Source organism: Oncorhynchus gorbuscha, linkage group LG04, assembly GCF_021184085.1.
Source record: "Oncorhynchus gorbuscha isolate QuinsamMale2020 ecotype Even-year linkage group LG04, OgorEven_v1.0, whole genome shotgun sequence".
In the NCBI taxonomy this organism is placed as follows: domain Eukaryota; kingdom Metazoa; phylum Chordata; class Actinopteri; order Salmoniformes; family Salmonidae; genus Oncorhynchus; species Oncorhynchus gorbuscha.
Window position 1 is genome coordinate 18,111,526 of NC_060176.1, and position 27,922 is coordinate 18,139,447.

Consider the following 27,922-nt stretch of genomic DNA (forward strand, 5'->3'; position numbering starts at 1 on the left):
GTGGATGATGATTATTTGTTCAGGCATGGACCGCATGTTTTTTTCTGTGGAGGCTTTACTTGACATCCCAATTCTTTTGCAGAGGGCATGTTGCTTACCACTCCATATGCAATGGTGTCTGTGTACATCCTCATCTCTGGGTAGATGTTGACCAGGTACCACCGAAACGTCTTACACTGGAGCCTCTTCCTAAGGGCCTTCCTCTCAGAGATATCTCCAATGTCTATTCCTGAGTCCTACACACACAAACAGAGATAAACAGATTGACCTTGATTGCTGTAAAGATACAAATTCATAAAGATATCATGCACAGGAAAGATTATATGTGCCAAGCTCTTAGGTGGAAAGAGGAATCACATTGCCTCTCTGAAATCAGTGAAACTGGGAATGTGACACAACTCCTGCCAGCCTTTCATGTTCCTTGTATATAGAACCGCAGGACTCAGTGACTGACATCATTTAACATCTGCCATTTCCTCTGAGTCCTCACGCTGCAACAGCCATGCTCTGGCCCAGCCTTCCTTCTGCAGCAAGCTGCCGCTCCTGTCCACTCTACCCCAATTATCTTAATTGCTGCCTCACTGACAAAACTGAAAAGCTGAAGCAGACCTGATAGATCCAACATCAACTGCAATTGAGGAAACTTGCATCCTTCTGAGATACAATAAACGGACTAACGAGAGTCTAATAGACAAAACAGCAACAGCTGTGACTTGAAATGGAATAGGTTTCTAATACGTTTGGACATAATAAATTCATGAGGCTAATCCGGAGGACAAATTTCCCTCCAAGCTTGTTGAGTAGAATAGCAGAACTCAGTGTATCGATATCAATTTAGAGATTGCCTGCTGATGCTCATCCATTTGAAAGGAGTTTTTACATAATTGTGAGTATTGAGTACAAATAGGAAAACTATAAAGCATCTAATCAACTCAGCCTTTGTTCAAAGAAACACCAGGCATCTCTGCTAATATTTATATATAGTTGAAGTCGGAAGTCTACATACACCTAGGTGGCAGTCATTAAAACTTGTTTTTCAACCACTCCACAAATGTCTTGTTAACAAACTATAGTTTTGGCAAGTCGGTTAGGACACTTATTTCGTGCATGACACAAGTCATTTTTCCAACAATTGTTTACAGACAGATTATTTCACTGTTGCACAATTCCAGTGGGTCAGAAGTTTACATAGTCAATTTACTGTGCCTATAAGTTAAACAGCTTGTAAATTCCAGAAAATGACGTCATGGCTTTAAAAGCTTCTGATAGGCCAATTGACATAATTTGAGTCAATTGAAGTTGTACCTGTGAATGCATTTCAAGGCCTACCTTCAAACTCAGTCCCTCTTTGCTTGACATCATGGGAAAATCAAAAGAAATCAGCAAAGACCTCAGAAAAAAAATTGTAGACATCCACAAGTCTGGTTCATCCTTGGGTGCAATTTCCAAATGCCTGAAGCTACCACGTTCATCTGTACAAACACCATGGGACGACACAGCAGTCATACTGCTCAGGAAGGAGATACATTGTGTCTCCTAGAGAAGAACGTAATTTGGTGCGAAAAGTGCAAATCGATCCCAGAACAGCAGCAAAGGACCTTGTGAAGATGCTGGAGAAAATGGATACAAAAGTATCTATATCCACAGTAAAACAAGTCCTATATCGACATAACCTGAAAGGCCACTCAGCAAGAATGAAACCACTGCTTCAAAACCACCATAAAAAAGCCAGACTACGGTTTGCAACTGCACATGGGGACAAAGATTGTACTTTTTGTCCTCTGGTCTGACGAAACAAAAATAATACTGTTTGGCCATAATGAGCATTGTTGGAGGACAAATGGGGAGGCTTGCAAGCTGAAGAATACCATCCCAACCCTGAAGCAAGGGGGTGGCAGCATCATGTTGTGGAGGTGCTTTTGCTGCAGGACGGACTGGTGCACTTCACAAAATAGATGGCATTATGAGGGAAAATGACGTGGATATATTGAAGCAACATCAAGACATAAGTTAAAGCTTAGTCACAAATGAGTCTTTCAAGTGGACAATGACCCAAAGCATACTTCCAAAGTTGTAGCAAAATGGCTTAAGGACAACAAAGTCAAGGTATTGGAGTGGCCATCACAAAGCCCTGACCTCCATCCTATAGAAAATGTGTGGGCAGAACTGAAAAAGCATGTGAGAGCAAGGAGGCCTACAAACCTGACTCCGTTACACCAGCTCTGTCAGCAGGAATGGGTCAAAATTCAACTTATTGTGGGAAGCTTGTGGATGGCTACCCAAAACGTTTGACCAAATTAAACAATTTAAAGGCCACGCTACTAATTGAGTGTATGTAAACTTCTGACCCACTGGGAATGTGATGAAAGAAATAAAAGCTGAAATAAATCATTCTCTCTACTATTATTCTGACATTTCACATTCTCAAAATAAAGTGGTGATCTTAACTGACCTAAGACAGGGAATTTTTACTAGGATTAAATGTCAGTAATTGTGAAACTGAGTTTAAATGTATTTGGCGTATGTTAACTTCAACTGTATATATACACACACACACACACAATGCCATATAAAATTGGGATCTACAAAAATAACTTTAGTAACAGTTCTTTTCACAATACAGGTGTAGGATCTTAATTTGAGCCAGTTTGCCACAGCAGAAAATTAAAATGTCCTGTTGCAGCAGGATAATTTATGTCGATTATAATTAATGCACATTTCTTTTAGGGGCTGACACATTTTTCATAAGGGAAAATTAAGTCTTACATTTCAAAGTGGAATTTACAAACGTCAGAAGCCTTTTTAAACCTCAGATACTCTACAAGTTTCAAATGTCCTGCATTGTATGAACGTTCTCCTGCAACAGGGTGATCAAATGAAGATCCTAAACCTGTACACTAACATATTACACTATACATCACTCTTTATTTACAAATCCCCACTAGCGAGACAATATTCCTACCCTGACCTCTTGCCCACCCTCCATTAGACATGGTTCAGTAGCCCTGATTCAGTTAGCAGCTGACAAACTCTCACCTCCTGAGGGATGTTCCAGGCCATATACACATGGCTCTTAAACTCATCCATCCAGACCTCCGCAACCCTCAGGGCGTTCCGTCTCACGTGAGACGTCAGGTCCTCAGTGTAGGGCTTGTGGGCACGCTCTATATGGGCGAGACGGGCACAGGGCAGGACTTCCACACTGCCCCCACACTGCCACACCTGGTATTACATATAAAAAGACAGAGCAAAGCTTGGTTAATTATGTTGCCGGGCAGGAAAAGACCTAGAGCAGATCTAAAGTTCCAGAGGGTGCTCCAGTAGAAAGACAGATCAGAAGCTGAGGCTGACAGGGCTACATGAGCTCCACCTCTCCACTTGATCCAAAAAGCCTGTCAAATGCAGCCAGGAAGAGGAGAACCTGGAGACTCCTTCATCCAGATAGTACTGTGAGGTGTTGAGGGTGCCAGAAGCCTCATCAAAAAGGAGCACCATGTCTTCACTGACATCTGACATGCTGTGTCTGGCTTAGTGGTCTAACAGTTTTAATTGCTGATATGTGATGACATTTGGAGTCCCAGTGCCTTATGCTTAACGTCATGATTAATGGCTGCTAGGCATGCGAGAGAGAGAGCGACAGCAAGAGCGAGGGGAAGAGGAAGCGAGAGAGAGAGAGTGTTTGCGAATGAGAAAAAGGGAGTGGGAGAATTCAGCATGTCAGTAACAACATTCCTACAATATGGCCATATCTCCTGTTCTTTCTTAGACGTAGTGTAATGCTGTGATTCTCAGTGTTGTGATAAAACTTTCTGCTCTTTGTCCCCTGTGGCTCTGTGCTTTGCCTGTTTTTATCTCTGGCCCTGAAGAGCTCATAGCCTCTCGACTCCCTCCACAGCACAGCACTAACTGACATCTAACCGGGCTTCAATGGGCCAACATTCCATCCTGAGAATTCCTGCACACCGACATTCATTCCACATCTCTTATCAGGTCCTATGTGCAAACATGTACTTCAAAGCTCTGATGTTGTTCCAGAGTTCTGATAGATTTTCTGGAAAGGTAATGCTCATTCCATAATGTTATCATTTCCTACATTGCTGCCCACAGCACTGCATGAACTGGCATGGAGAGTAGATCGGCTCCCGCTGTCTGCAAGGAGTTTACCTTCCTGTCTACTTATAGCACTCAGGGACAGCCACAGAAATCTCTAAGTCGTCTATCAGGGGATACGAAACAGGACACACACACACAGAGAGAGAAACAAGTGCACACACAACACACGGTTACAGACCACAACAGTCAGACTACAGTGTTATAGGAGTGATACAGCTCAATGACGCAAGTCATGTAATTGATGATGTCTGTGACTGCTGTGCTGTGATCTATTTCCAAGGACGAGGCACTCTGTCACTTTCTCTCACAGAGGCGTTCAGTCTTGCTTTCCAGAGTCACCTCCTCGCCTCTGTTTGCTGTGCTCATTTCTCCATGGCAAACTAACCAACTGGTAATGTCAACACCCACAGTCCCATTGCCCCATCTGGAGATTCTACTAAACTAAGTGAAGGTGCAAAACAGGCATCTGTGAAAAAGTCACGTACATGCATGTCGATCTTTTCCCCTGACCTGAGTGAACTGGTGTTAATACACTAGACAGAACTCTTCATCACTCTTTGATTGGAGAGGTGAAGTAAAGGTCCTCAGAAACTGCTCTCATCATCATTATCATCCTCTGATCTCTCAGCCCTTACGGCATTGTGCAGAGTATGGACACGCCAGAATCAGAGAGACGATGACCTCAGGCAGACCGATTACAGACACATGACCTCAGGTGAACCTTCAGGAAAACCATTTCACAAGCCACTTATTCTCTCTCCTACATGTCAAGATTGCATTTCATGCTACAGGAGCTGTGTATACACAGAGGGTGTGTTATGACAGTTTTCCAGCCATTGGCTTATTGCGTCAACATTGTGAATAGGATGTTCACAACATACAGCGTGTAAGTGCCTTTGGAATCTATGGAATATTTCCTGCCTACAATAACTAATATAGTAAAACAGTCTTACCTGATGTTCAGTAAATTACTTCTGTGTGACACATTAATATTCATTCTGTGCAGCATGTGTTGATTTTCCTAAATGTGCAGGTGTTAAAGTATATGTATGCAAAGCCATACATTCTCAATGGGGTTGAATGGGGGGAACCCGGTTACCGGTGAATTATAATAAATAATTCATGTGAACAGCATGAAATGGAACTGTTAAATTATATGCAATGTCTAAACCTGGTTTCTCTACGGCCTCTGCATGGTAAATCAACACTCAGGGTGTGGACAGACAGCGCATCTCACAATGCGTGTAGACCTATCATTTCATCATAACTTTTTTTCTTCTGACAGGAAGGCCTACAGTTGCTGCTGCATAGTCTATGCTACAGCAATATAGACTGAATGCGTATCTAATTTACACATCTCCACCAGGCTTCAAATCGCATCCAAAATATAGTAGCTAAATGTATATATATTATATCTACAGTGCATCAGGAAAGTATTCAGACCCTTTGACTATTTACACATTTTGTTTAAGACAACCTTATTCTAAAATTGATAAATACAGGTTTTCCTCATTAATCTACACACAATACCCATAACGACAAAGTGAAAACAGGTTTTTAGATTTGTTTTGCAAAGTAATAATAAAAACAACAAATACCTAATTTACACAAGTATTCAGACCCTTTGCTATGAGACTTGAAATTGACCTCACGTGCATGCTGTTTCCATTGATCATCCTTGAGATGTTTCTACAACCTGATTGGAGTCCACTGTAGTAAATTGAATTGGACATGATTTGGAAAGGCACACACCTGTCTGTATAAGGTCCCCCAGTTGAAAAGCAAAGGCATGTGGTCGAAGGAATTGTCCGTAAAGCTCCGAGACAGGATTGTTTCTAGGCACAGATCTGGGAAGGGCACCAAAAAAAAGTCTGCAGCATTGAAGGTCCCCAAGAACAGTGGCCTCCATCCCTTTTAAATGGAAGAAGTTTGGAACCCCTAAGAGTCTTTCTAGAGCTGGCCACATGGCCAAACTGAGCAATTGGGGGAGAAGGGCCTTGGTCAGGGAGGGGACCAAGAACCCGCTGACAGAGCTCCAGAATATCTCTGTGGAGTTGGGAGAACCTTCAAGAAGGACAACCATCTCCGCAGCACTCCACCAATCAGGTCTTTATGGAAGAATGGCCAGGTGGAAGCCACATGACAGCCCGCTTGGAGTTTTCCAAAAGGGACCTAAAGAATCTCAGACCATGAGTAACAAGATTCCCTGGTCTGATGAAACCAAGATTGAACTCTTTGGCCTGAGTACCAAGTGTCACATCTGGAGGAAACTTGGCACCATCCCTACGGTGAAGCATGGTGGTGGTAGCATTATGCTGTGGGGATGTTTTTCAGTGGCAGGGACTGGGAGACTAGTCAGGATCAAGGGAAAGATGGAGTCAAAGTACAGAGAGATCCTTGATGAAAACCTGCTCCAGAGCGAAGGTTCAGCTTCCAACAGGACAACAACCCTAAGCCAAAGCAACACAGGAGTGGCTTCAGGACAAGTCTCTGAATGTCCTTGAGTGGCCCAGCCAGAGCCCGGACTTGAACATCTCTGAAGAGACCTGAAAATAGCTGTGCAGTGATGCTCCCCATCCAACCTGACAGAGCTTTGAAAGGATCTGCAGAGAATAATAGGAGAAACTCCCCAAATACAGGTGTGCCAAGCTTGAAGAGTCACACCCAAGAAGACTCAAGGTTGTAATCCCTGCCTAGGTGCTTCAACAAAGTACTGCGTAAAAGGGTCTGAATACTTACAGAAATGTGATATTTCAGTTTAGATATTTTTTAAATTAGCAAACATTTCTAAAAATCTATTTTTGCTTTGTCATTATGGAGTACTGTGTGTAGATTGATGAGGATTAAAAAAAAATCTATTTTAGAATAAAGCTGTAACCTAACAAAACGTGGGGGAAAAAATCAAGGGGTCTGAATACTTTCCGAAGATGTCATAGCCTACATCTTCGGGTAATACATTCAATGCAGTATTCAAATCAAATTTTATTTGTCACATACACATGGTTAGCAGATGTTAATGAGAGTGTAGCGAAATGCTTGTGCTTCTAGTTCCGACAATGCAGTGATAACCAACAAGTAATCTAACTAACAATTCCAAAACTACTGTCTCATACACAGTGTAAGGGGATAAAGAATATGTACATAAGGATATATGAATGAGTGATGGTACAGAGCAGCATACAGTAGATGGTATCGAGTACAGTATATACATATGAGATGAGTATGTAGACAAAGTAAACAAAGTGGCATAGTTAAAGTGGCTAGTGATACATGTATTACATAAGGATGCAGTCGATGATGTAGAGTACAGTATATACGTATGCATATGAGATGAATAATGTAGGGTAAGTAACATTATATAAGGTAGCATTGTTTAAAGTGGCTAGTGATATATTTACATCATTTCCCATCAATTCCCATTATTAAAGTCGCTGGAGTTGGGTCAGTGTCAATGACAGTGTGTTGGCAGCAGCCACTCAATATTAGTGGTGGCTGTTTAACAGTCTGATGGCTTTGAGATAGAAGCTCTTTTTCAGTCTCTCGGTCCCAGCTTTGATGCACCTGTACTGACCTCGCCTTCTGGATGATAGCGGGGTGAACAGGCAGTGGCTCGGGTGGTTGTTGTCCTTGATGATCTTTATGGCCTTCCTGTAACATCGGGTGGTGTAGGTGTCCTGGAGGGCAGGTAGTTTGCCCCCGGTGATGCGTTGTGCAGACCTCACTACCCTCTGGAGAGCTTTACGGTTGAGGGCGGAGCAGTTGCCGTACCAGGCGGTGATACAGCCTGCCAGGATGCTCTCAATTGTGCATCTGTAGAAGTTTGTGAGTGCTTTTGGTGACAAGCCAAATTTCTTCAGCCTCCTGAGGTTGAAGAGGCGCTGCTGCGCCTTCTTCACGACGCTGTCAGTGTGAGTGGACCAATTCAGTTTGTCTGTGATGTGTATGCCGAGGAACTTAAAACTAGCTACCCTCTCCACTACTGTTCCATCGATGTGGATAGGGGGGTGTTCCCTCTGCTGTTTCCTGAAGTCCACAATCATCTCCTTAGTTTTGTTGACGTTGTGTGAGGTTATTTTCCTGACACCACACTCCGAGGGCCCTCACCTCCTCCCTCACCTATTAGCCTTATATTTAACTAATTAATGCTGGATTATGCATAATAAGCTTCTAATTTATAGCATCGGTCTCTTGCGCGATACACACATACCTGTGCTCGCTGGTCTCTCCTTAAAAAAATGCTCCTTAGCTCTTGGAGTTCCCTGCAGGAAAATCTAGACTAGAATAGTTCGCTGGATTAGCTTTTCTTATACCAATAGACTATTCAAAGAGGGACAGAAGCTTGTTACCTGTATTAATGGCACCTGTTTGAACTTGTTATCAGTATAAAAGACCTGTCCACGACCTAAAACAGTCACACTCCAAACTCCACTATGGCCAAGACCAAAGAGCTATCAAAGGACACCAGAAACAAAATTGTAGACCTGCACCAGGCTGGGAAGACTGAATCTGCAATAGGTAAGCAGCTTGGTTTGAAGAAATCAACTGTGGGAGCAATTATTAGGAAATGGAAGACATACAAGACCACTGATAATCTCCCTCGATCTGTGGCTTCACGCAAGATCTCACCCAGTGGGGCTAAAATTATCATATGAATGGTGAGCAAAAATCCCAGAACCACACGGGGGGACCTAGTGAATGACCTGCAGAGAGCTGGGACCAAAGTAACAAAGCCTACCATCAGTAACACACTACGCCGCCAGGGACTCAAATCCTGCAGTGCCAGACATGTCCCCCTGCTTAAGCCAGTATATGTCCAGGCCCGTCTGAAGTTTGCTAGAGAGTATTTGGATGATCCAGAAGAAGATTGGGAGAATGTCATATGGTCAGATGAAACCAAAATATAACTTTTTGGTAAAAACTCAACTCGTCGTGTTTGGAGGACAAAGAATGCTGAGTTGCATCCAAACACCACCATACCTACTGTGAAGCATGGGCGTGGAAACATCATGCTTTGGGGCTGTTTTTCTGCAAAGGGACCAGGACGACTGATCCGTGTAAAGGAAAGAATGAATGGGGCCATGTATCGTGAGATTTTGAGTGAAAACCTATCAGCAAGGGCATTGAAGATGAAACGTGGCTGGGTCTTTCAGCATGACAATGATCCCAAACACACTGCCCGGGCAACGAAGGAGTGGCTTCGTAAGAAGCATTTCAAGGTCCTGGAGTGGCCTAGCCAGTCTCCAGATGAAAGTCCGTGTTGCCCAGCAACAGCCTCAAAACATCACTGCTCTAGAGAAGATTTGCATGGAGGAATGGGCCAAAATACCAGCAACAGTGTGTGAAAACCTTGAAGACTTACAGAAAACGTTTGACCTCTGTATTGCCAACAAAGGGGTATATAACAAAGTATTGAGATAAACTTTTGTTATTGACCAAATACTTATTTTCCACCATAATTTGCAAATAAATTCATTAAAAATCCTACAATGTGATTTTCTGGATTTATTTTCTCATTTTGTCTGTCATAGTTGAAGTGTACCTATGATGAAAATTACAGGCCTCTCATCTTTTTAAGTGGGAGAACTTGCACAATTGGTAGCTGACTAAATACTTTTTTGCCCCACTGTACAATTGATCAGAAATACAGTGTAGACATTGTTATTGTTGTAAATGACTAGTGTAGCTGGAAACAGCAGATAATTTATGGAATATCTACATAGACATACATAGGACCATTATCAGCAACCATCACTCCCGTGTTCCAATGGCACATTGTGTTAGCTTATCCAAGTTTATCATTTTAAAAGGCTAATTGATCATTAGAAAACCCTTTTGCAATTATGTTAGCACAGCTGAAAACTTGTTCTAATTAAAGAAGCAATACAATTGTCCTTCTTTAGACGAGTTGAGTATCTGGAGCATCAGCATTTGTGCAGTGACAAAGAACTTTCTTCTGAAACTTGTCAGTCTATTCTTGTTCTGAGAAATGATGGCTATTCCATGCGAGAAATTGCCAAGAAACTGAACGGCACACTCATTTGGGCTTTTTTGGGCATGGGCTCATTAAATGTCTTTAATGTAGGGCTCATAAAATTGATTTAATGGCTCAGGCTTGAATTCTTCGATCAAAGCTCTAATCAAATGCAGACATAGGCAAATTTATACTTTATAATGCTTTTGAATGACACTCCCGGTTTTGGCGGGACAATCCAGGTTACCCGGGTGAAAAGTGATTTATGCTCAAGTAGTGACCCCTCATTTGTAAAATATTCAACCCTAATTCTCACCATCTAGCACAACAAAGTACATTTCTGCTTTGTGTTTAATTACCAAATTAAATTTGAGGGATTATCTTTCAGAAAGATAATTTAGATTTGGCCGCCGTCTACAGCTGGGTTTTTCATCAGAAAGGACAGAAACATGTCGTACCCTCTAGCTCCTCTATTTCCATTCCCTAGCAACACACTCTGCGAGCTGAAGCAGCACACAGGGGACGATTACGTGAAGACTGACACATACAATAAATGAACACCATTCATTGTAAATGCCATTCATATGACATTTCATGATTCTTGTATATTTTCTTCCAGTGACAGAATGTGAACATTGTGCAGCTGTCATCCTGATACACCCAGGACATCCCCCTACAGATTAAGCCCAAGCCTAGACCAGAGAGGTCACCTGCACTGTGCAGCAGTGTTGGCCTTGTGTGTGAGTATCTCTGTGAATGTCCCTTAGCGCTGTTCTGCTGTCAGCCCGAGTGTGTGCAGGCAGGTGGTCTGCAGGCAGGACCAATATGCTGCACGAGGCCGGCCCTGATGGAGCTCAGTGCGCTTGCTGATCTGGGATCAGTTCCAGGGAATCTATGGGCTCCAGTCCTGCAGCTCTCAATTCACTGCATCTCCTTCTGTCAGACCAATGCCTCTCATCAGTCCACACATCCAGGACACAGACAAGGGCTGCAAGCTACACCACATTAACCCTCCATCCAAGGACCAGGGATCACTTCCTATAAGACTCAGTCCAGATAGACCCCAGCCATTAAAACAGCACGGGTTCAAGCAGCACATCTGGAGGCACAGATTTCCTTTGTCTCTATTTTTAGAGGTAGTTACCTGAAATGATTCATCAACTGTTTGTACATAGCAGTATGCAGAACACTGATGTATTATGTAGGTGATAAAAATCACCAACATTTTCAGCAGAAAGCAATCAGCGGGGCCATTATCAAGCCCCAAATCTTAAAAGCATGTAATTTATTGGAGAAAAATGACTTACGTGACTAATCTCCCTCCTCTTTCCTAAAAAGTGACTGATGATTACATCTGTCATTACAGAGGATGGATATTTCCCCACTTTGGCATCAACTCTCTCTCGCTCTCTCCCCCTCTACTGTCATCTAAAAAGGTACAGCTGGAGGAAGACTGTTTGTCCCGTCTCTGGATGTTATTGTTGGAGTTGATTGTGGTTTTAGTGGCAGTATGTGTACTGTGAGTATAGCAGGGTTATTATTAGACCTCCCTGGGGAAGTCGTGCCTCCTCTGGCCCATCTGCTCATTGTACTGCTGAGATCACACTGAGTCTGCCTCGGAGACAGAGCTGAGCAGGGGAATGGACCATCACTCACACATACAGGGAATATACTTGACTGGAGGTATGCTCGACAGTCTGGAAATATGACGTAAGATTAACACAAAGAAATATAACTGGCACAACCCAAAGCAGTCTTTGAAGTGTATAAAAGGTGTTGATTTAAATCTGACATTTTTCTTTGCTAGGAAATAAGGGGGCCTTTAAAGACTGAAATAGGAAAAAATGTAAATGGGTTTGGGGTGGTATAACTCCTCCTAGTCCTCTTACTATACATTGTTAATGTGTTCTAATTACAGACCGCACAACGCTTTGAGCCAGAGGACACTTTACATAAAAAGGTAGGGCTGCCAAAAACAGTGTGGATTATTATCGTTGTTAATTCTCCAGGATCAGAGCCATTACCTAAATGAACAATGCTCTGTGCCTGCGGCGTTATTACTCACCCTGACACCCAGCTCCACGTTCTCGCCCCCATACACCTCCATCCCCTCGTCAAGCAGGCCAATCTCCTCAAAGTACAGCCTGTCCACCACGAAGCAGCCAATCAGAGAAGGGCTCCTACACCATCACACATGGAATAGATACATGTGTTAGTCGACCTACTGGATACTTTGCTGAACTAAAAAAATAATAACTTTGAGGCATGAACAAATGAAATCAATCAATGTGTATTTCAATGTGTTATATCCTGTTTTTGTCCAACATGAGGAAATAAGTGTTTTTACGCTTTCATGTGTCATCCTCTCGGTATCTTGTACTTAAATACTGTATTTTTTCATTTGTGCAAACTGTTACCCCAAATAAAATGTATATATCTATCAAGATAATATTTTGTTCCCATTACTTAGTATATTCTAATATACCTGGATACTTAATTGGCATGTATACTGTATGTATGCATTTGCCTTGTAAATCAGAAAACACACTGCATGTTTTAACAGGTGTTATGAAACAACGCAACCATCACATTCTGCCTGCATACAAAAGAGCTGAAAGAATATATATTCATAAGTCTCATATTTCTACCCACCTAATTGGAGCACTGTTGTTGGCCTGGTGCCACCAGGACTTGGGTGGGTTGAGGTAGCGGCACCACAGCTCCCAGTCGAAGCCCTGAGCAGACAGTGGGTACTCTTCAATCTCAAACGTGTCGTATTTGATGTTATCAAACGACGGAGAGATTATGCGTGTTCTGTCCTCCTGAATTCTCATGAGAACAGGCTCAGCCCTTCAAACACATAGTAGAATGCAATTAAGTTTGAGTACATGAGAAGATCAATTACCTACCCTACACATGTACATGAGGTCCATGTGCAATAAATAAAAACTCTGCAATTAACGTTCTGTAACAACCCCTAAAAAAGATCCAGGGTCCATTGTAACTATGGGTCCAAAAATGTAAAATATAAACATGTGTATTATCCTACTAGCACTGACTTTGCTGATAACTACTTTAGAGGAAAAATGTATTTGTAATGACTAATATGCGGTTGTCTCACCCAGCTAGCTTAAGATGAATGCACTAATTATAAGTCGCTCTGGATAGGAGCGTCTGCTAAATGACTAAAATGTATATATGTAAAGTTTAAGCCACTGGAAAAAAATAATTGTGAGAATAGAGCATAGATGTGTTAATGATTCACTTCTCCAAATGAGCACAAAAAAAACAAATGCAAACAGTATACAATAGTTGTGCAATCATGCTCAGTAAAGGCTTGGATTCGCTACATACCAATAGTTACAAGTAGTAAACAAAAGGTTGCTGGTTCCAATACTTGAGCCAAGAAAGTGAACAATCTGTTGATGTGCCCTTGAGCAAGGCATTTAACCCTAGTTTGCTCCAGGGATGCTGTACTACTATGGCTGGCCCTGTAAAACAACACATTTCACTGCACCCATCTAGTGTGTGACACTAAAAACAGATTCGTTTGTAGAAGCTGATTTGGAAAATGAATCTATTGTGTTCTGAACAAACCATGTGCGTAGGCACACCTGCCAAGTATTCAGACTGAAACAATGAATCGGCCTGTAGCAAGTGCACATCTAGGTAAAAGCATTCCCGAGGGATGCCATTTGTGCTATGTAGGTTTAATACCGAATCAGCACAGATTAAAAACAGAAATATTTTGGATGCTGTTCAAACGGCCCTGACAGATTTGGGTCAGGCTGTTGAGACCACAATTTGACGGTATGAGAACTCTGTCAGAGCAATGATCGTTGTACCCCAGGGAAGTATGTGTAGGGCCTACAGTAGGCCTCACACACTTCCTGCCACACTGTCATCATAGACATGTCATGCCACCACACTGGCAACTCTTAGCTATACCTCAGGAGGCAAAAGTAAAATGAAATGCATGCTCTTCAACCGATCGCTGCCTGCACCCGCCTGCCCGACTAGCATCACTACTCTGGAAGGTTCGAAATTATAGTTGTCCACATATTCGAAATACCTAGGTGTCTGGCTAGACTGTAAACTCTACTTCCAGACTCACATTAAGCATCTCCAATCAAAAATGTAATCTAGAATCAGCTTCCTATTTCGCAACAAAGCCTCCTCCACACACGCTGCCAAACATACCCTCATAAAACTGACCATCCTACCGATCCTTGACTTCGGCGATGTCATTTACAAAATAGCCTCCAACACTCTACTCAGCAAATTGGATGCAATCCATCACAGTGCCATCCGTTTGGTCACCAAAGCCCCTTATACTACCCACCACTGCGACCTGTATGCTCTCGTTGGCTGGTCCTCGTTCACTTATAGATGACCTCCTTCAGGTCATCTAGAAGTCTTTGCTAGGTAAAGCTCTGCCTTATCTCAGCTCACTGGTAACCATAGCAACACCCACCCGTAGCACACGCTCCAACAGGTATATTTCACTGGTAATCCCCAAAGCCAGCACCTGCTTTGGCCGCCTTCCCTTACAGTTCTCTGCTGCCAATGACTGGAACAAATCCCCCCCCCCAAAAAAAATAAATAAATAAAAAAAAAAATCAGAAGTTGGAGACATATCTCCCTAACTAACTTTACGTGTCAGAGCAGCTCACCGATCCTTGCAGCTGTACACAGCCCATCTGTAAATAGCCCAACCAACCACCTACCTACCTCATCCCCATATTTGTTTTTGTTTTTCTGCTCTTTTGCCCACCAGTATTTCCACTTGCACATCCTAATCTGCACATACATCACTCCAGTGTAAATTGCTAAATTGTAATTATTTCAGCACTATTGGCCTATTGATTGCCTTACTTCATTTCCACACACTGTATACAGATTTTTGTTATTGACTGTACGACTGTTTATCCCATATGTAACTTTGTGTGGTTTTTGTCGCACTGGTTTGCTTCATCTTGGCCAGGTCGCAGTTGTAAATGAGAACTTTTTCTCAACTGGCGTACCTGGTTAAATAAAGGTGAAGTTTTTTTTATAATTTAAATTATTTGATCAAATGTAGCTTTGAGCATGGCTATAGAGTGCTGTAGCTGAGTACCCATATGCTTCACAAATCAGTGTAAGGAAGTGTGTTAATGTACTGTGTGTGTGTGTGTGTGTGTGTGTATGTCATGTGACTCACCAGCCTATGTTGAACTCCACGTGGGCGTCGAACAGGGCCACAACCGGAGCGGTGGCCACCCTCCACCCACTCACCCTGGAGCGGATCAGACCCTCCTGTTTATCATGGCGCACCACCTTGATGAAGCCGGGCCGCTGGCTGTTGGTCTCAGACACAAAGTCCTGTAGCTTCTCCTTCAGCTCATCTAAAAAGGAGACACACAGACACAAGGCATGAATGCACGCAAACACACACACACACACACACACACACACACACACACACACACGCAAACACATATGCACACAATAATGTGTTAAACCTTGAGTTTCCTCAATCTCTGCTGAGGTAAGTAAGAAAGGCTACTGATGATACATAGCCTACACCACACCCAATAGACTCCATCTTATCCACCTTGGGGTATTTAAGGGTAGGGGGAGGCAGCCAAAAAGCACTCATGCTCCACTGCTTTGATCACTAGACCAAAGAACTTGCCTCCAGTTGTAGGGCTCCATAGGGCTCGCTGTGCTTGAGGGGATATTGCAATCCTGAAGAATCAAACCGCAATTCTATCAAAAGAGTGAAAGTAAAAGCAGGAATTGGGCACAGTTGGTGCTTTTGGCCTCAGTAGAGTATTTAACTTTTCGACAAACCAACAAGTCACTACATCATCAGTTCAACATTAGGCTTGAGTCACACAAACTGTAGGTTTATGGAAATGAAAGGGCCTAAATAAAGATGGTGGCATAGTGCCACGGCTTGTAAAGTGTTGCTATAGAGGTCAACCAAAGACCGTTTTTTCTCTAACCCCTTACACTCATTGGTATTGGCCTATAGGGCCAAATTAAAATGTTCCTTACAGAAGAAACATGGAAAGCATACTGTATGCATAACCATGGTAGCATTTAAAAGGGAAAAATTTGGAGATTATGGGGAAATTAGTGTTAGCCACTAAAGGTGAGGACACAACAGTTCACGTGACACAAGACTCAATACAAACATTACTGTTGATTTTATTAACTGTACTTTTTGCCGCATTTATTAATAATAAAACCTGTAAATACATTCAGTAATATGATAAGAATATTCATGGGAAATTTGGGGTAGATGCAACATAATTACAAGGGTTTGAGTAAGAGGTCTATCTGGTGTCTCAAAATGGCCACACACACAGACCTCTCCAAAGTCTGCACAGTTCCTAAGTTATTTCAATGCACTTTTATGACTCAAAGAAGAGTCTTCAACTACAAGGTGCTTTTTATTGCTCTCCTAGATGTGCCATTGAGGAACTAGAGCAAGCACACTTGGGGATGCAGGTCTGTGTTCCAAACAAAACAACTACGCCATCACACAAATAGTGCTGCTGTTTACTCAATTCAAAAACTATCCATTACAAATCAGAAGCTGAGTTAGGGTGGGCATAATTTGAAAGCTTGTTCTATTGCCAGCATGACTAGCTAAATTATAACATATGATCTTACAGTGTTAGGCTTTCACAAGGCAATTCAGAGAAGCAGATTGTCATTTGTGTGCGCATAGAATGGAGTCATAAGTGCATGACTCCCTTCTGTATGTGGTCTGTGGAAAAAAATGTATTCACAATACAACAAACATAGGCTCATTCTGTTTAGGACAGCCCAGTGTATAATGCCATGGCATCTTGCAACTGATCATAAACCACTGTATATTTACATGAGTTTTATGATATGGAAATGTGAAGTGCACATTTGGCTTGCTTGTTTGACATCAAAGCAGTATTTATTATAATCTTCAAAATCTTTCAAAAATACATTGAGTCCTCATCATATGCATACACCATTTCCATCACTCAAACAATAAAAAAAAAGTTGCCCAATTAGCAGGAGTGGTGGGGGCAACTTTGACCCTTTTCACACCACGACAGATTCTCTAGAGATTGAGAGAATACCCTGGCTATACTGTTTTTAATAATGTGAACTTGCAAACATTCTACATCTACCTTCAGAGGGAGAGCACAACGCTCACCTGACAGTTGCCCCCCTTGAAGCAAGGCAGTGGGAACAGAATTTCTTTGTTCAGCCCAACACTCCTAGAGCAATACTTTTGAAACCGCTAAAATGTAGACATTTTCCTAGTATTTGAGGCTGATTTTATTGAGTTTTTACCTGCACTGAGCCACGTAAACTATGGAAGCCCACCCCCACCACCAAAATAAATGTATAATGTCAATAGTAGATCCTACAAAAAGGATATATACATTTTTAACATTGTGTGGTGATTTCAGAGGTGGCATCACAGGTCCCAGAGTAAAGTAAGTAAGTAGCCTTGGCTTGTGCAAGCTGGAACAGCACATAGGAGCCCATCTCCTGTTTCTGTAGCATGAGGCAGCTTGATGTACAAGTAAACCCCTTGGACAAAACACTAGTCTATAGCAGGGCCTTACCCCCAATCTCCTTAATGTTGAGTGTCAATCAGAGACACATTTTTTATTTAAGCTTTATTTAAGTAGGCAAGTCAGTTAAGAACAAATTCTTATTTACAATGACAGCCTACCCCCGACCAAACCCGAACGACGGTGGGCCAATCATACGCAGCACTATGGGACTCCCAATCAGGGCCAGATGTGATACTGCCTTGATTCGAATCCGGGACTATAGTGACGCCTCATATATATAGCTGTTTTTGCTGGGGGGGTTAACTGCTTTGCTTTTTCCACCTTACCGGCTCGAGGAGTTGAACCGGCAGCCTTTCGGTTACTGGCCCAACTTGACTGCACATGCTTGTGAATTGTTACCTTATTCAAGAGTATAATGTGTTTTGGTTCCATTTTTCAAATGTGTAATCTGGTTAAGAAGAAACGTCACTTGCATAGTTGAAGCATACTGGTTGTGGCTATAGTCTACTGGGATAGTTCATAGGAATATTTACGGTAAAATGTCCGTTGCCGAGCACCGAACCCTCTTGCGGCACATGACGTTCCGTTGCAAATGTGAATTGAAAAGTGAATATACATATTATGTAAACTGAAATGTTGTCACGTGGCCTATCCTTCAACTTTTGATAATGAGAAGAAAAACATGTCGTGCGCGGAGCTCAAATTCAGAACGTTAGTCATTCAAAACCCATAATGAGCTGTAAAGACCCTGAGCTCTGACATGTATAGCATGTAACTGTGCAGCCACTGCATTCCAATTTAGGCGCTTATCAGTGTCCAAATCTGCCATTTCAACCTGTAAAGGTCTTACTAATCAACATGTCAAGCCAAGTCTCCAACTGAAGGAAACACAAGGTCAACCACCTGATATCAACTGACGTCAGCGGACAGATAGTTCCAGTTAGCACGCAGGTGAAACAACTTTGAGGTACCACTGACTTAACCTGAAACATTACAATTCACTCTACAGGACAGGAAATCTTTACATTCAGAGTAATCACACATTGGGGAATAGCAGCCGATGAAATGCCAGCCAATCCAAAGGTTTCAGTCAATTACAAAGAATATTAAACACACTTTAATGAACTGTGTTGTGTAAACTTCCAGAGAAATGCCTACAGTATGAAGATGAACAAGGGCACGTTGGAAGAGTAAGTCTCAGCGTTCTGCTGCATCATTATAAAGTCGAAAGATGTGGTAAATGACTCTGCACACCCCCACCAGGCACCTGCTTGGTTGCATCTGACGTGCTATCAGTCATCTCTCACAATGTACACCAGATGGTATGACTACAGGCCAGGAACAGAGGGACCCCTAAGCACTACAACTACTGTGCTGTGTATGGCTGGCAGCCATAATCCAATAATCACACATTTCACCATACTAAAACAGTCCACCTGGGAGTAATGACTTACTGTAAACACTAATGGATCTACAGAGAAAGGGACAGAAGGCCTCCCTGCCTAGATTTTCTGGGTGGTTCCCTTTTCAGTCAGTACACTCATTACAACACAACGCTATGGGGATTGCGCTCCATCGAGATCGACTGAAGAACCTTTGAGAATGCATTTGTAGCGATCCAGCAAACTGGGAACATTCGGATGATAACATCCCAAAAGCATTAATTCAAAATGTTTTTGATGAAATATCCTTGGAATGTTCTCCTAACATTCACTAAAACATCTAACAACCACCACATATTCTCATTATGTTTCCCGGTTATCCAGGTACTATAGAATCTCACTGAATAAGAAAAGCACACGAGATCTCTACTAGACCTAAGATACATTTTTCAGCAAATATAATACATGCAGCAGAATTTGGAAAAAAAAAGTACATGACTGAATTAGATTATTTTATAATACAATGGTACATTTATTTCTAATAACCACTCCAGCACCATGCAGTCCCAGTTCAGGGTCAAGTAGATCGTGTTCTGAGAGAACCTTGTTTGCTGCCTTGAAGCACAACACCTTGCCCTTGAAATGGTTGTTCATTTTGGCTGAGCGCACTAGCGTTTTGTTTATCCTTGAGCAAAATTTGTCCCTCATCGATCTTTGGGGTAAGTTCAATAGCCCAACTGGACGTGCTGTGAATGGTGGGGCGGTTCCATTTCAGAAAATGAGCGTTGGGTTACAAGCTGCTAGATGTTTCACAAATTACGTTAATGCTTTCAGAGTGGCACATATCAGTTCAGTGATGGAATGGGGAGTAGCTAAATGACATTCTCTGTTCAGATCATTCCCCTTATCAGTCTCCTCAGGAAAGCAATTGGCACCTTAAGGGCACGTGCTGATGACGTTTCATCAGCCGCCTTAAGTAATTTGTTTTATACAATTAATAATTAAGAGATTTAGATGTGTGTGAATTGAGAAGAATAATGATGAAGTGTAATGGTTTCTAATGAATCATAATAAAGCACATGGAGTTACAGGTTCATTACCCTGGGAACGGCTGATGACCAAGAACATCAATCTTTTATGACTGATACCCTAACTGAAGATCCCTATGAAATTATCATGTTTGAATGTAATAGGCAGAGTCCTACAGTTAGAGTCATCAAGTGCAAAGTGTTTTTCATATAGATTCAAAGTTCCTTTGATAAATATTCTGTTTTGTAAATTTGTGGAAAAAGCCAATGAAGACAACTGCAGAATCATGGACATAATGGGTTGCTATAAAAGCAAATGCACAGTACAGATGTAGGATCTTAATTTGATCACACTGTTGCAGGATAACTTTCCTTTAAAAGTGTTGAGGTTTAAAAAGTCTTCTGAAGTTTGTAATTTCCACTACGAAATTTCAGACTTGATTTTTCCCTTACGAAAAATGTATTAACCCCTACAAGATATCAATGAATTACAATACACATCATAATTCACATTTCCTGTAGCTGCATGATGATTTTCCTGCAGTAGCAAACTGGCTCAAATTAAGATCCCACATCTGTATAAGAAGCATAATGAATAGGTGATGATATACAGTGAGCTCCAAAAGTATTGGGACTGACTGTTGTTGCTTTGGCTCTGTATTCCAGCACTTTGGATTTGAAATGATAAAATGACCGTGAGGTTAAAGTGCAGACTGTCAGCTTGTTTAGTAAGCTGATGAAAATACCCTCAAATTAAAGCTGACACTTTAACCTTACAGTCATTGTATTATTTAAAATCCAAAGTGCTGGAGTACAGAGCCAAAACAACAACAAATTTGTCACTGTCCCAATACTTTTGGAGCTCACTGTTAAGCCATTTCCTATATTCCAAATGTGTCTTTCTAAATTGGGCACCGTTGAGGAGTTTATAATCCAGGGGGGATGGGCCCAATCCTTGTTGTTGAGTCAAAGTTTCTGTATGTTCTGTAGCTAAAAGCTGGGAGTTGGCGAGACACAGAGGCTGCCATCCATCACTCATGAGCCTGGGTTGGCAACTCTGTCAGGGCTGTGAATGTAATACATGAACAAATCCTCGTCACTCCGCCCAGACCGAGAGAGCGAGGGAAAGAGAAAAGAAAGCGAGAGAGAGCGCGAGCGCGAGCGAGGACTGATGTGGAGTTGAGAGACGATGAGGGACCAGAGAGCGACAGAGAGAGTAGATGGACAAAGATGGATCCTCCTTCATGCTTCTTGCTCTTGCCCTGTGATATAAGGCCTTTCTCCCTGCAATGGAGAGTAGCTGGATAACAAGGCTTGACACCCTCATATATATATTCTACTCTCTGTTAGGATGTACCTAGGGGGTTCTCATTGCCTGTTCCTAATGATAATCATTTAGAAACTCACTGTGATACAACCCTGTCAGATGACCTCATGCTAATTTGAATAGAGAAATACACAAGATCACAGGTTCAACTAAGGACTGACAACATTCCAAACAATATAAGTTCTGCGGTTTACAATTATCCTTAAATACAGTAGTGTGTAGCTCAATGTTGAAACACTGAGGAGTCATTGGCAGACAATCCAAATCCTGCTTGGCTTCCAATGAAATCTGGAGCCTTCCTCCAATCAGTCAGATGATTGGACACCTGTCAGAGTCCCTGTGGCATGGAGACATGTCTTCCTTAGGCAGGGTACATCATCCAATCAGCCAGGCAAATTGGCCCTTCTTCCCCTCAACGGTCACATTGTCTCCTGCATGCTAATGCTGGGTGGAGGTGGAGGTGAACTCGCTCTGCAGACAGAGATTCCCATTATGATGCTCCTGGTGCTGGAGGACCGCAGCTAGATGGTGACCCCCTGAAACGGCCTAAGCAGCACCATGGGTCAACAGTCTGACAACGTTTAGTAGAGATAAGATTAGAAATCATGACGATAATGATAAGGGTAAATCTATCAGAGTGAATCTGACAGAATGCTCTGGCAAACAGGTTGCAATGCCATTAGTAAAATGTCACAGCGTGACTAGCTTTCCTGAGGGACCTCAGGGGCGGCTCTCTGCCTCCCAATTACGTGATAAAATCAAAGACTCCATGCGACACGGTAATCCACTTGAGCTGAGAGAGGATGGCAACAACCTTTGGAATTTCACCTCACTTAGGGGGGAAACAGATGGCATCTCCATACAGGGGCACTCAGCCTACCCCCCGTACCCAGGTAATAATGGACTGTCCCAGGAGGCTGTCAACTCGCAGAGGCAATAAAGTGTGCCTCAGGTACCTATGGATTAGCAGAAGGGTGCAGGAGGTTGAGTGCACAGCAGGATAGAGAGGAGAAAAAAAGAGACGAGGGAGAAAAGGAAAGAGAAAGAGGGATATCTTTAAATGAGTTCTTATCCCAGCAGGGAGAGCATGAGGTTCTTCTGGCTGACCCAACACACTGACCCACCCAACAGCATCCTTTCCAATCAGCAGTCTGCACCAACTGATAGCTGGCATTATTGACTTTTAGTGATGTCGTCCTGCACAAACTCTACAACAGCAGGAGGTTTGCCTACATCTCACAGCTGGCTTCATCTTTAATCAGCCTTCCCCTCCACACCCGTCTGTGTGACGGTGGTCATTAGTAACAGTAGACACAGGCCGCTCATCGATACGGCTGCACTGTTTAAAAGACTGTGCTTGTGGTGAGACTCCATAGGATCAGCTGGTGTTTTAAACCAGGCACAATTTGAGACAGAGCTCAGAACCAGTGGACTCACACAGCTGGGAGGCCATAATACAATTCAAAATACTTAATTACCTCTGGATGGTAATCTACCATCAGGCAGATCTCCCTGCTTTTCCTGCTAATTAGTATTCTTTCACCTATCATTTAAATCCAGTGAGCACAGCCCATAATTAAGGACATTAAAGAGCTAGATTAGAGATAGTCTACAGGAAACAAAGGGGTAATTACTAAGACTAGAAGATTCCCACAGAAACTGGAGGCCAACAGAGCCAAGGCCCAGAGCGAAAGAAAAGTACCACTGCTCAAGTTCTCAAAGGAAAAGGCAATCAAACAAAATATGGGCAAGCTACAGCTGCTTCAGATAAAACACTTGGTTGCAATACACTTTCATCATGGGTCATTTCAGTACTATAGTCTAATGATGCTCACCGTTGTCACTGTTGTCATCAACCAGGATGATCTCTTTGAGGAGGTAGGAGGGGGTCCTGTGCATGGCAGAGTGGATGGAACGCAGGATGACGGACAAGGCCTCGTTCACAAAGATAAACACAATGCTAACTTGAGGGAGGTTAGATGGATACGTGATGTTTTTACACCTGGGGAGAAAACAGACCTATTGTGAGCGGAGTGTGGAAAGAAGGGACCTGATTTAGAGAAGTGGACATTCATAGCAATAACATTCTAGCTATATTAAAAAGATTTGTCTGTTTCTCAGAGACTTCGGCAATTTGTAGTCTCAATGTTGAGGTGGTTGTTATGTTAATGTCCCTGGCAGACCTCCAAACGCAACAGCAGATGTGACAGCAACAATACAATGTGATCCAGATAAAAGCATCTGTGAAGCAAACAATGGGATAAGATGACACTTTTCACAATGTAACTTTAGTGTGAGAACCACAGATAGACAGAGGGGGAGTGAGGGTCTTTTATGCTCCTACTGGGTAGACAAGAGTTGGTAATCATGGGAGATAAAATTGCACCCTGCTGTTTTGAAGTAACACTTTCCTCCTCTGTTGCCTGTCAAAACAGTGAAGGCTAGAGTCAAATGCAGAGGCATATTCTCAACATGAAAACCCACTAGGCAGCTTTGTTTTTTATGCTCTCTACACAGTCAAACAATCTTCCAAATCGTCTGGATCCAAAACGATCACAACTAGTGTGTTATAGTAAGACCATAGTGAAATCAGACAGTCTGGATATGAAGGTCCTGTTAGCCCCTGGGCTGGGCTCCTGGTATGACTTGGATGGGGGACAGTAGAAGTTTAAGTGGGTGATATTCTCAGTGGTTTTCTGTGTTCTATTCAGATAGTTCAGCGTACCCATCAGGTCTGAGGTCTGGGATGGCTCTGTCCAGGGAGAGGCGGTCGCTGAGGTAGCCGTTGTAGCCGTAGTACTGAAACATCTTCAGGGCCACCCTGCGGCTGTCAGCGCTCAGCTCCTGACCCCAGTGGGCAAACAGGGACGAGTCAGAAAACGATTTGTCTCCTAGAACATCCTCTCCTTTCAGGGGGGTTTCTGTGGGAGCCAGAGAGAGAGAGAAAAAAATATATAATATGTGTATAAGCCAGCCACACATAGTCCCTGCCTATAACTGAGGGTGAGAGGAACACTGCAATAACAAGGTCAATGTAACTGCCCTTAGAACACTTAGTAGAGCTCTTACATTAATACATGAATTGATGTTACACTGCTTATGTCCACACAGCTATCACACCTTAGAAAGCAGTAACAATACTCATATCAATATACAGTTCCGAATGTTGAGTAAATAATTGTATAGTATTACATTCGTATACAATGATAGAAAATAAACTGTATCCATTTATACAGCTTTTCAAGATAGATTTCCATGGCCACTGAGAAAGATGTAGTCCAGCATTGTGATGAGCCCTCGCAGAACGCAGCCACGGGCTAGTGGTTTGTGAACCAAAAGACACATTTAACCAAGTCAACAAAAATTAAGGCTCCGGTGAGCGTGAAAAGGTAAAACATTAAAGCTGTCAAACAGACTCTGTGTTGGTACGTGTGATTACAGTGTTTACTCCTGGAATCCAATTGAATTTAAATAGATCCTGCATCTTCCTCTATGACTCTCACAGCCACACTGCGAGTGCCCCAGGGCTGCCATTTAATGCAGTCATTCCTTTAAATCCCAGTGTGGAGGGATTCTACGTTAGAGTGAGGACAGAAGGATACATCTGAAAGCTCTGTAATGCTGAACGCTGCAGTGTGATTTGAATGTGACATTGTTGTACAGCTCGATTACATTTATGATCGCTGTGAAGACAAGAAAAAAAAAGACTCAATACATTTGTGCAAATCTTGAATGTCGCGTCATAATAAAATGACTTTAAAGGGGATCAGTGGAAAAGGTTGTTATGATGGTTCAGTGTAGTGTGTATCTAGGAGCTTTCAATGGATCTAGAATGATCCTAGAGAAAACTGCAGAAAATCAAGCTGAAGAGCTGTAGGTTTTCAATCTGCTCATTTTGTTTTGGCTGCTGTGATGACTTTAAGCCTACAAGTCTCCCATTTCTTGTCAAATACACATCTCACATGGTGACCACAGTGGGGCTCAAGTTTAGCAGGAGGACAGTCTTTGTTTAAGGGGTTTAGCCAATACCTTGTAACACAGGGGAGGTGGGAATGTCACTGAGTAGTCATTGTTCTATACACAAAACAAGGCAGAGTGTTCACGGCCATTATAACAGTAAGGGAGAGCAGCTCCAGAGGCACCGGTCAGGACGCTGAGACTGAGAGGTCAGGGAGGTCACTGAGTTGAATGAAAACCTGGTCTGTTAGATGTGGGCATGTGATAGGATGCACTACATGAAGAAAAATAAGGTATTCATATGCAAATGTAACTATTATACAGTGTTTTCTTTCTTCAGAAACCTGGGTAACAACATACTGTAAGAAAGAAATCTCGTATCCAAGATGGCGTAGCAGTCGGACGTGTGTTTAGTGTGTTTAGTCTTGTCCCGTCCTGTCTAGTGTAAATATAGTTTTATTCGTTTTATTTCTGTATATATTTCGTACATATTTTAATCTCACTTTCCAACTAGAGCTGATTATACTCTCCTGCAACCCGCATCACCCAATTGTGGTACGGATCTGCTTTTTCTATACTTTACTTTAGAACCGGAACCCCCATCAGAAGCTAGCCAGCTAACTAGCTACTAGCTAGTACTCAGTTAGCCATTTCTAGCGGTCTTCAAAGCTAACTAGGACACCAGCGCGACATCAACCCAGAGCACATCAGACTGCTTTTTCTCCGGATTCCTACCGCAAGCTCTGAACCTTTACACCGGATCATCGCAACTAGCTAGCTGCAATCTGAGTGGCTACTCCTGGCTAACGTCTCTGTCCCAAAACAAGCACCAATTAGCCTTGAGCTAGCCTCGAGCTAAGCCCATCTCCCGACTAGCCGAAGAGGCCCAACAATACCTCTTTTGCCAATTGGCCTGGACCCTTTACTGCCGACACGGAGCCCCGCCGATCCATCACGACTGGTCCGCCGACATAATCGTCCGAGGTGGTTCCAACAGGCTTTTTCGTTGCGACATCGTCAAAGATCCATCTGCTGGCCAAGGCCCACGAGCTTTCTGAAACGCTGTGTCTCCAGCTCACCTAGCGTACTAGAGCACCTGTAGCATACTCCTGGGCTACAATTACCCGGGCCCACGACCGGTCTGTCGATGTCACCGCATGAAGAGGAATAAACAGACTCACCCCATCGCGACGTCCCCCAAAGGTTAACTCTCTAGCCCTCGCTATCTCCCTGCTTGCTAATTCAGCCTGCTAACGGCTAGCTTGTCTAGCCCGGGCCTACGAACTGTTAGCTTGTTAGCACAGGCCTGCTAACCATCTGAATCACTGCATCCCAAACACTCTGAACCCATTTACTTTCTATCTCTTTTTGATTTTTATTTTGTTTATACCTTCCGGAAACTTGCCTCACCCACTGTTGTACGGAATCGCTGTTACTTTTAATTGTAATTTTATTTTTATGACACACTCAAGAACCTCCAGACGCTAACCAGCTAACTAGCTATTTAGTCATTGTTAGTTATAAAAATAAATAAAAATCAATTTAAAAAAAACCTCGCCAGCCCAGCCCCCCTGCCCCATCCACCGCTGCTCCCTGGACACTGATCTCTTGGCTACATAGCTGACGCACACTGGACTGCCCATTAATCACGGTACTCCACTCTGCTTGTTTGTTTTATCTGTCGGCCCAGTTGCCTAGTCAACACCATTTTACCTGCTGTTTGTTGTGCTAGCTGATTAGCCTCGCCCACTGTTTTTAGCTAGCTTTCTCAATTCAACACCTGTGACTACTGTATGCCTCACTGTATGTCTCTCTCAAATGTCAATATGCCTTGTATACTGTTGTTCAGGTTAGTTATCATTGTTTTAGTTCACAATGGAGCCCCTAGATCCACTCTGCATACCCCTGTTACCTCCCTTGTCCCACCCCCCACACATGCGGTGACATCACCCATTACAACCAGCATGTCCAGAGATACAACCTCTCTCATCATCACCCAGTGCCTGGGCTTACCTCCGCTGTACCCGCACCCCACCATACCCCTGTCTGCGCATTATGCCCTGAATATATTCTACCATGCCCAGAAACCTGCTCCTCTTATCCTCTGCCCCCAACGCTCTAGGCGACCAGTTTTGATAGCCTTTAGCCGTACCCTCATACTACTCCTTCTCTGTTCCGCGGGTGATGTGGAGGTAAACCCAGGCCCCGCATGTCCCAAGGTACCCTCATTTGTTGACTTCTGTGATCGAAAAAGTCTTGGTTTTATGCATGTCAACATCAGAAGCCTCCTCCCTAAGTTTGTTTTACTCACTGCTTTAGCACACTCTGCTAACCCTGATGTCCTTGCCGTGTCTGAATCCTGGCTCAGGAAGGCCACCAAAAATTCAGAGATTTCCATACCCAACTATAACATCTTCTGTCAAGATAGAACTGCCAAAGGGGGCGGAGTCGCAGTCTACTGCAGAGATAGCCTGCAAAGTAATGTCATACTTTCCAGGTCCATACCCAAACAGTTTGAACTACTAATTTTGAAAATTACTCTCTCCAGAAACAAGTCTCTCACTGTTGCCGCCTGCTACCGACCCCCCTCA

General features: G+C 42.9%; 1 protein-coding gene across 2 annotated transcripts in view; it reads right to left on the minus strand.

Annotated features, from left to right (window-relative positions):
• The window catches only part of LOC124033786 (polypeptide N-acetylgalactosaminyltransferase 18-like), a 91,574-nt gene that overhangs the window by 16,633 nt on the left and 47,019 nt on the right, over positions 1-27,922 (minus strand). The window contains exons 2-8 of one of the 2 annotated variants that reach the window (XM_046346080.1): positions 24,100-24,295; positions 23,210-23,376; positions 15,285-15,468; positions 12,737-12,934; positions 12,150-12,264; positions 3,037-3,222; positions 99-236 (exon numbers count right to left, since the gene is read on the minus strand). In XM_046346080.1, coding sequence (XP_046202036.1) covers positions 99-236; positions 3,037-3,222; positions 12,150-12,264; positions 12,737-12,934; positions 15,285-15,468; positions 23,210-23,376; positions 24,100-24,295 — 1,184 coding nt within the window. The remainder of the gene's footprint in view (positions 1-98; positions 237-3,036; positions 3,223-12,149; positions 12,265-12,736; positions 12,935-15,284; positions 15,469-23,209; positions 23,377-24,099; positions 24,296-27,922) is intronic. The other variant, XM_046346081.1, reaches the window with a different exon arrangement.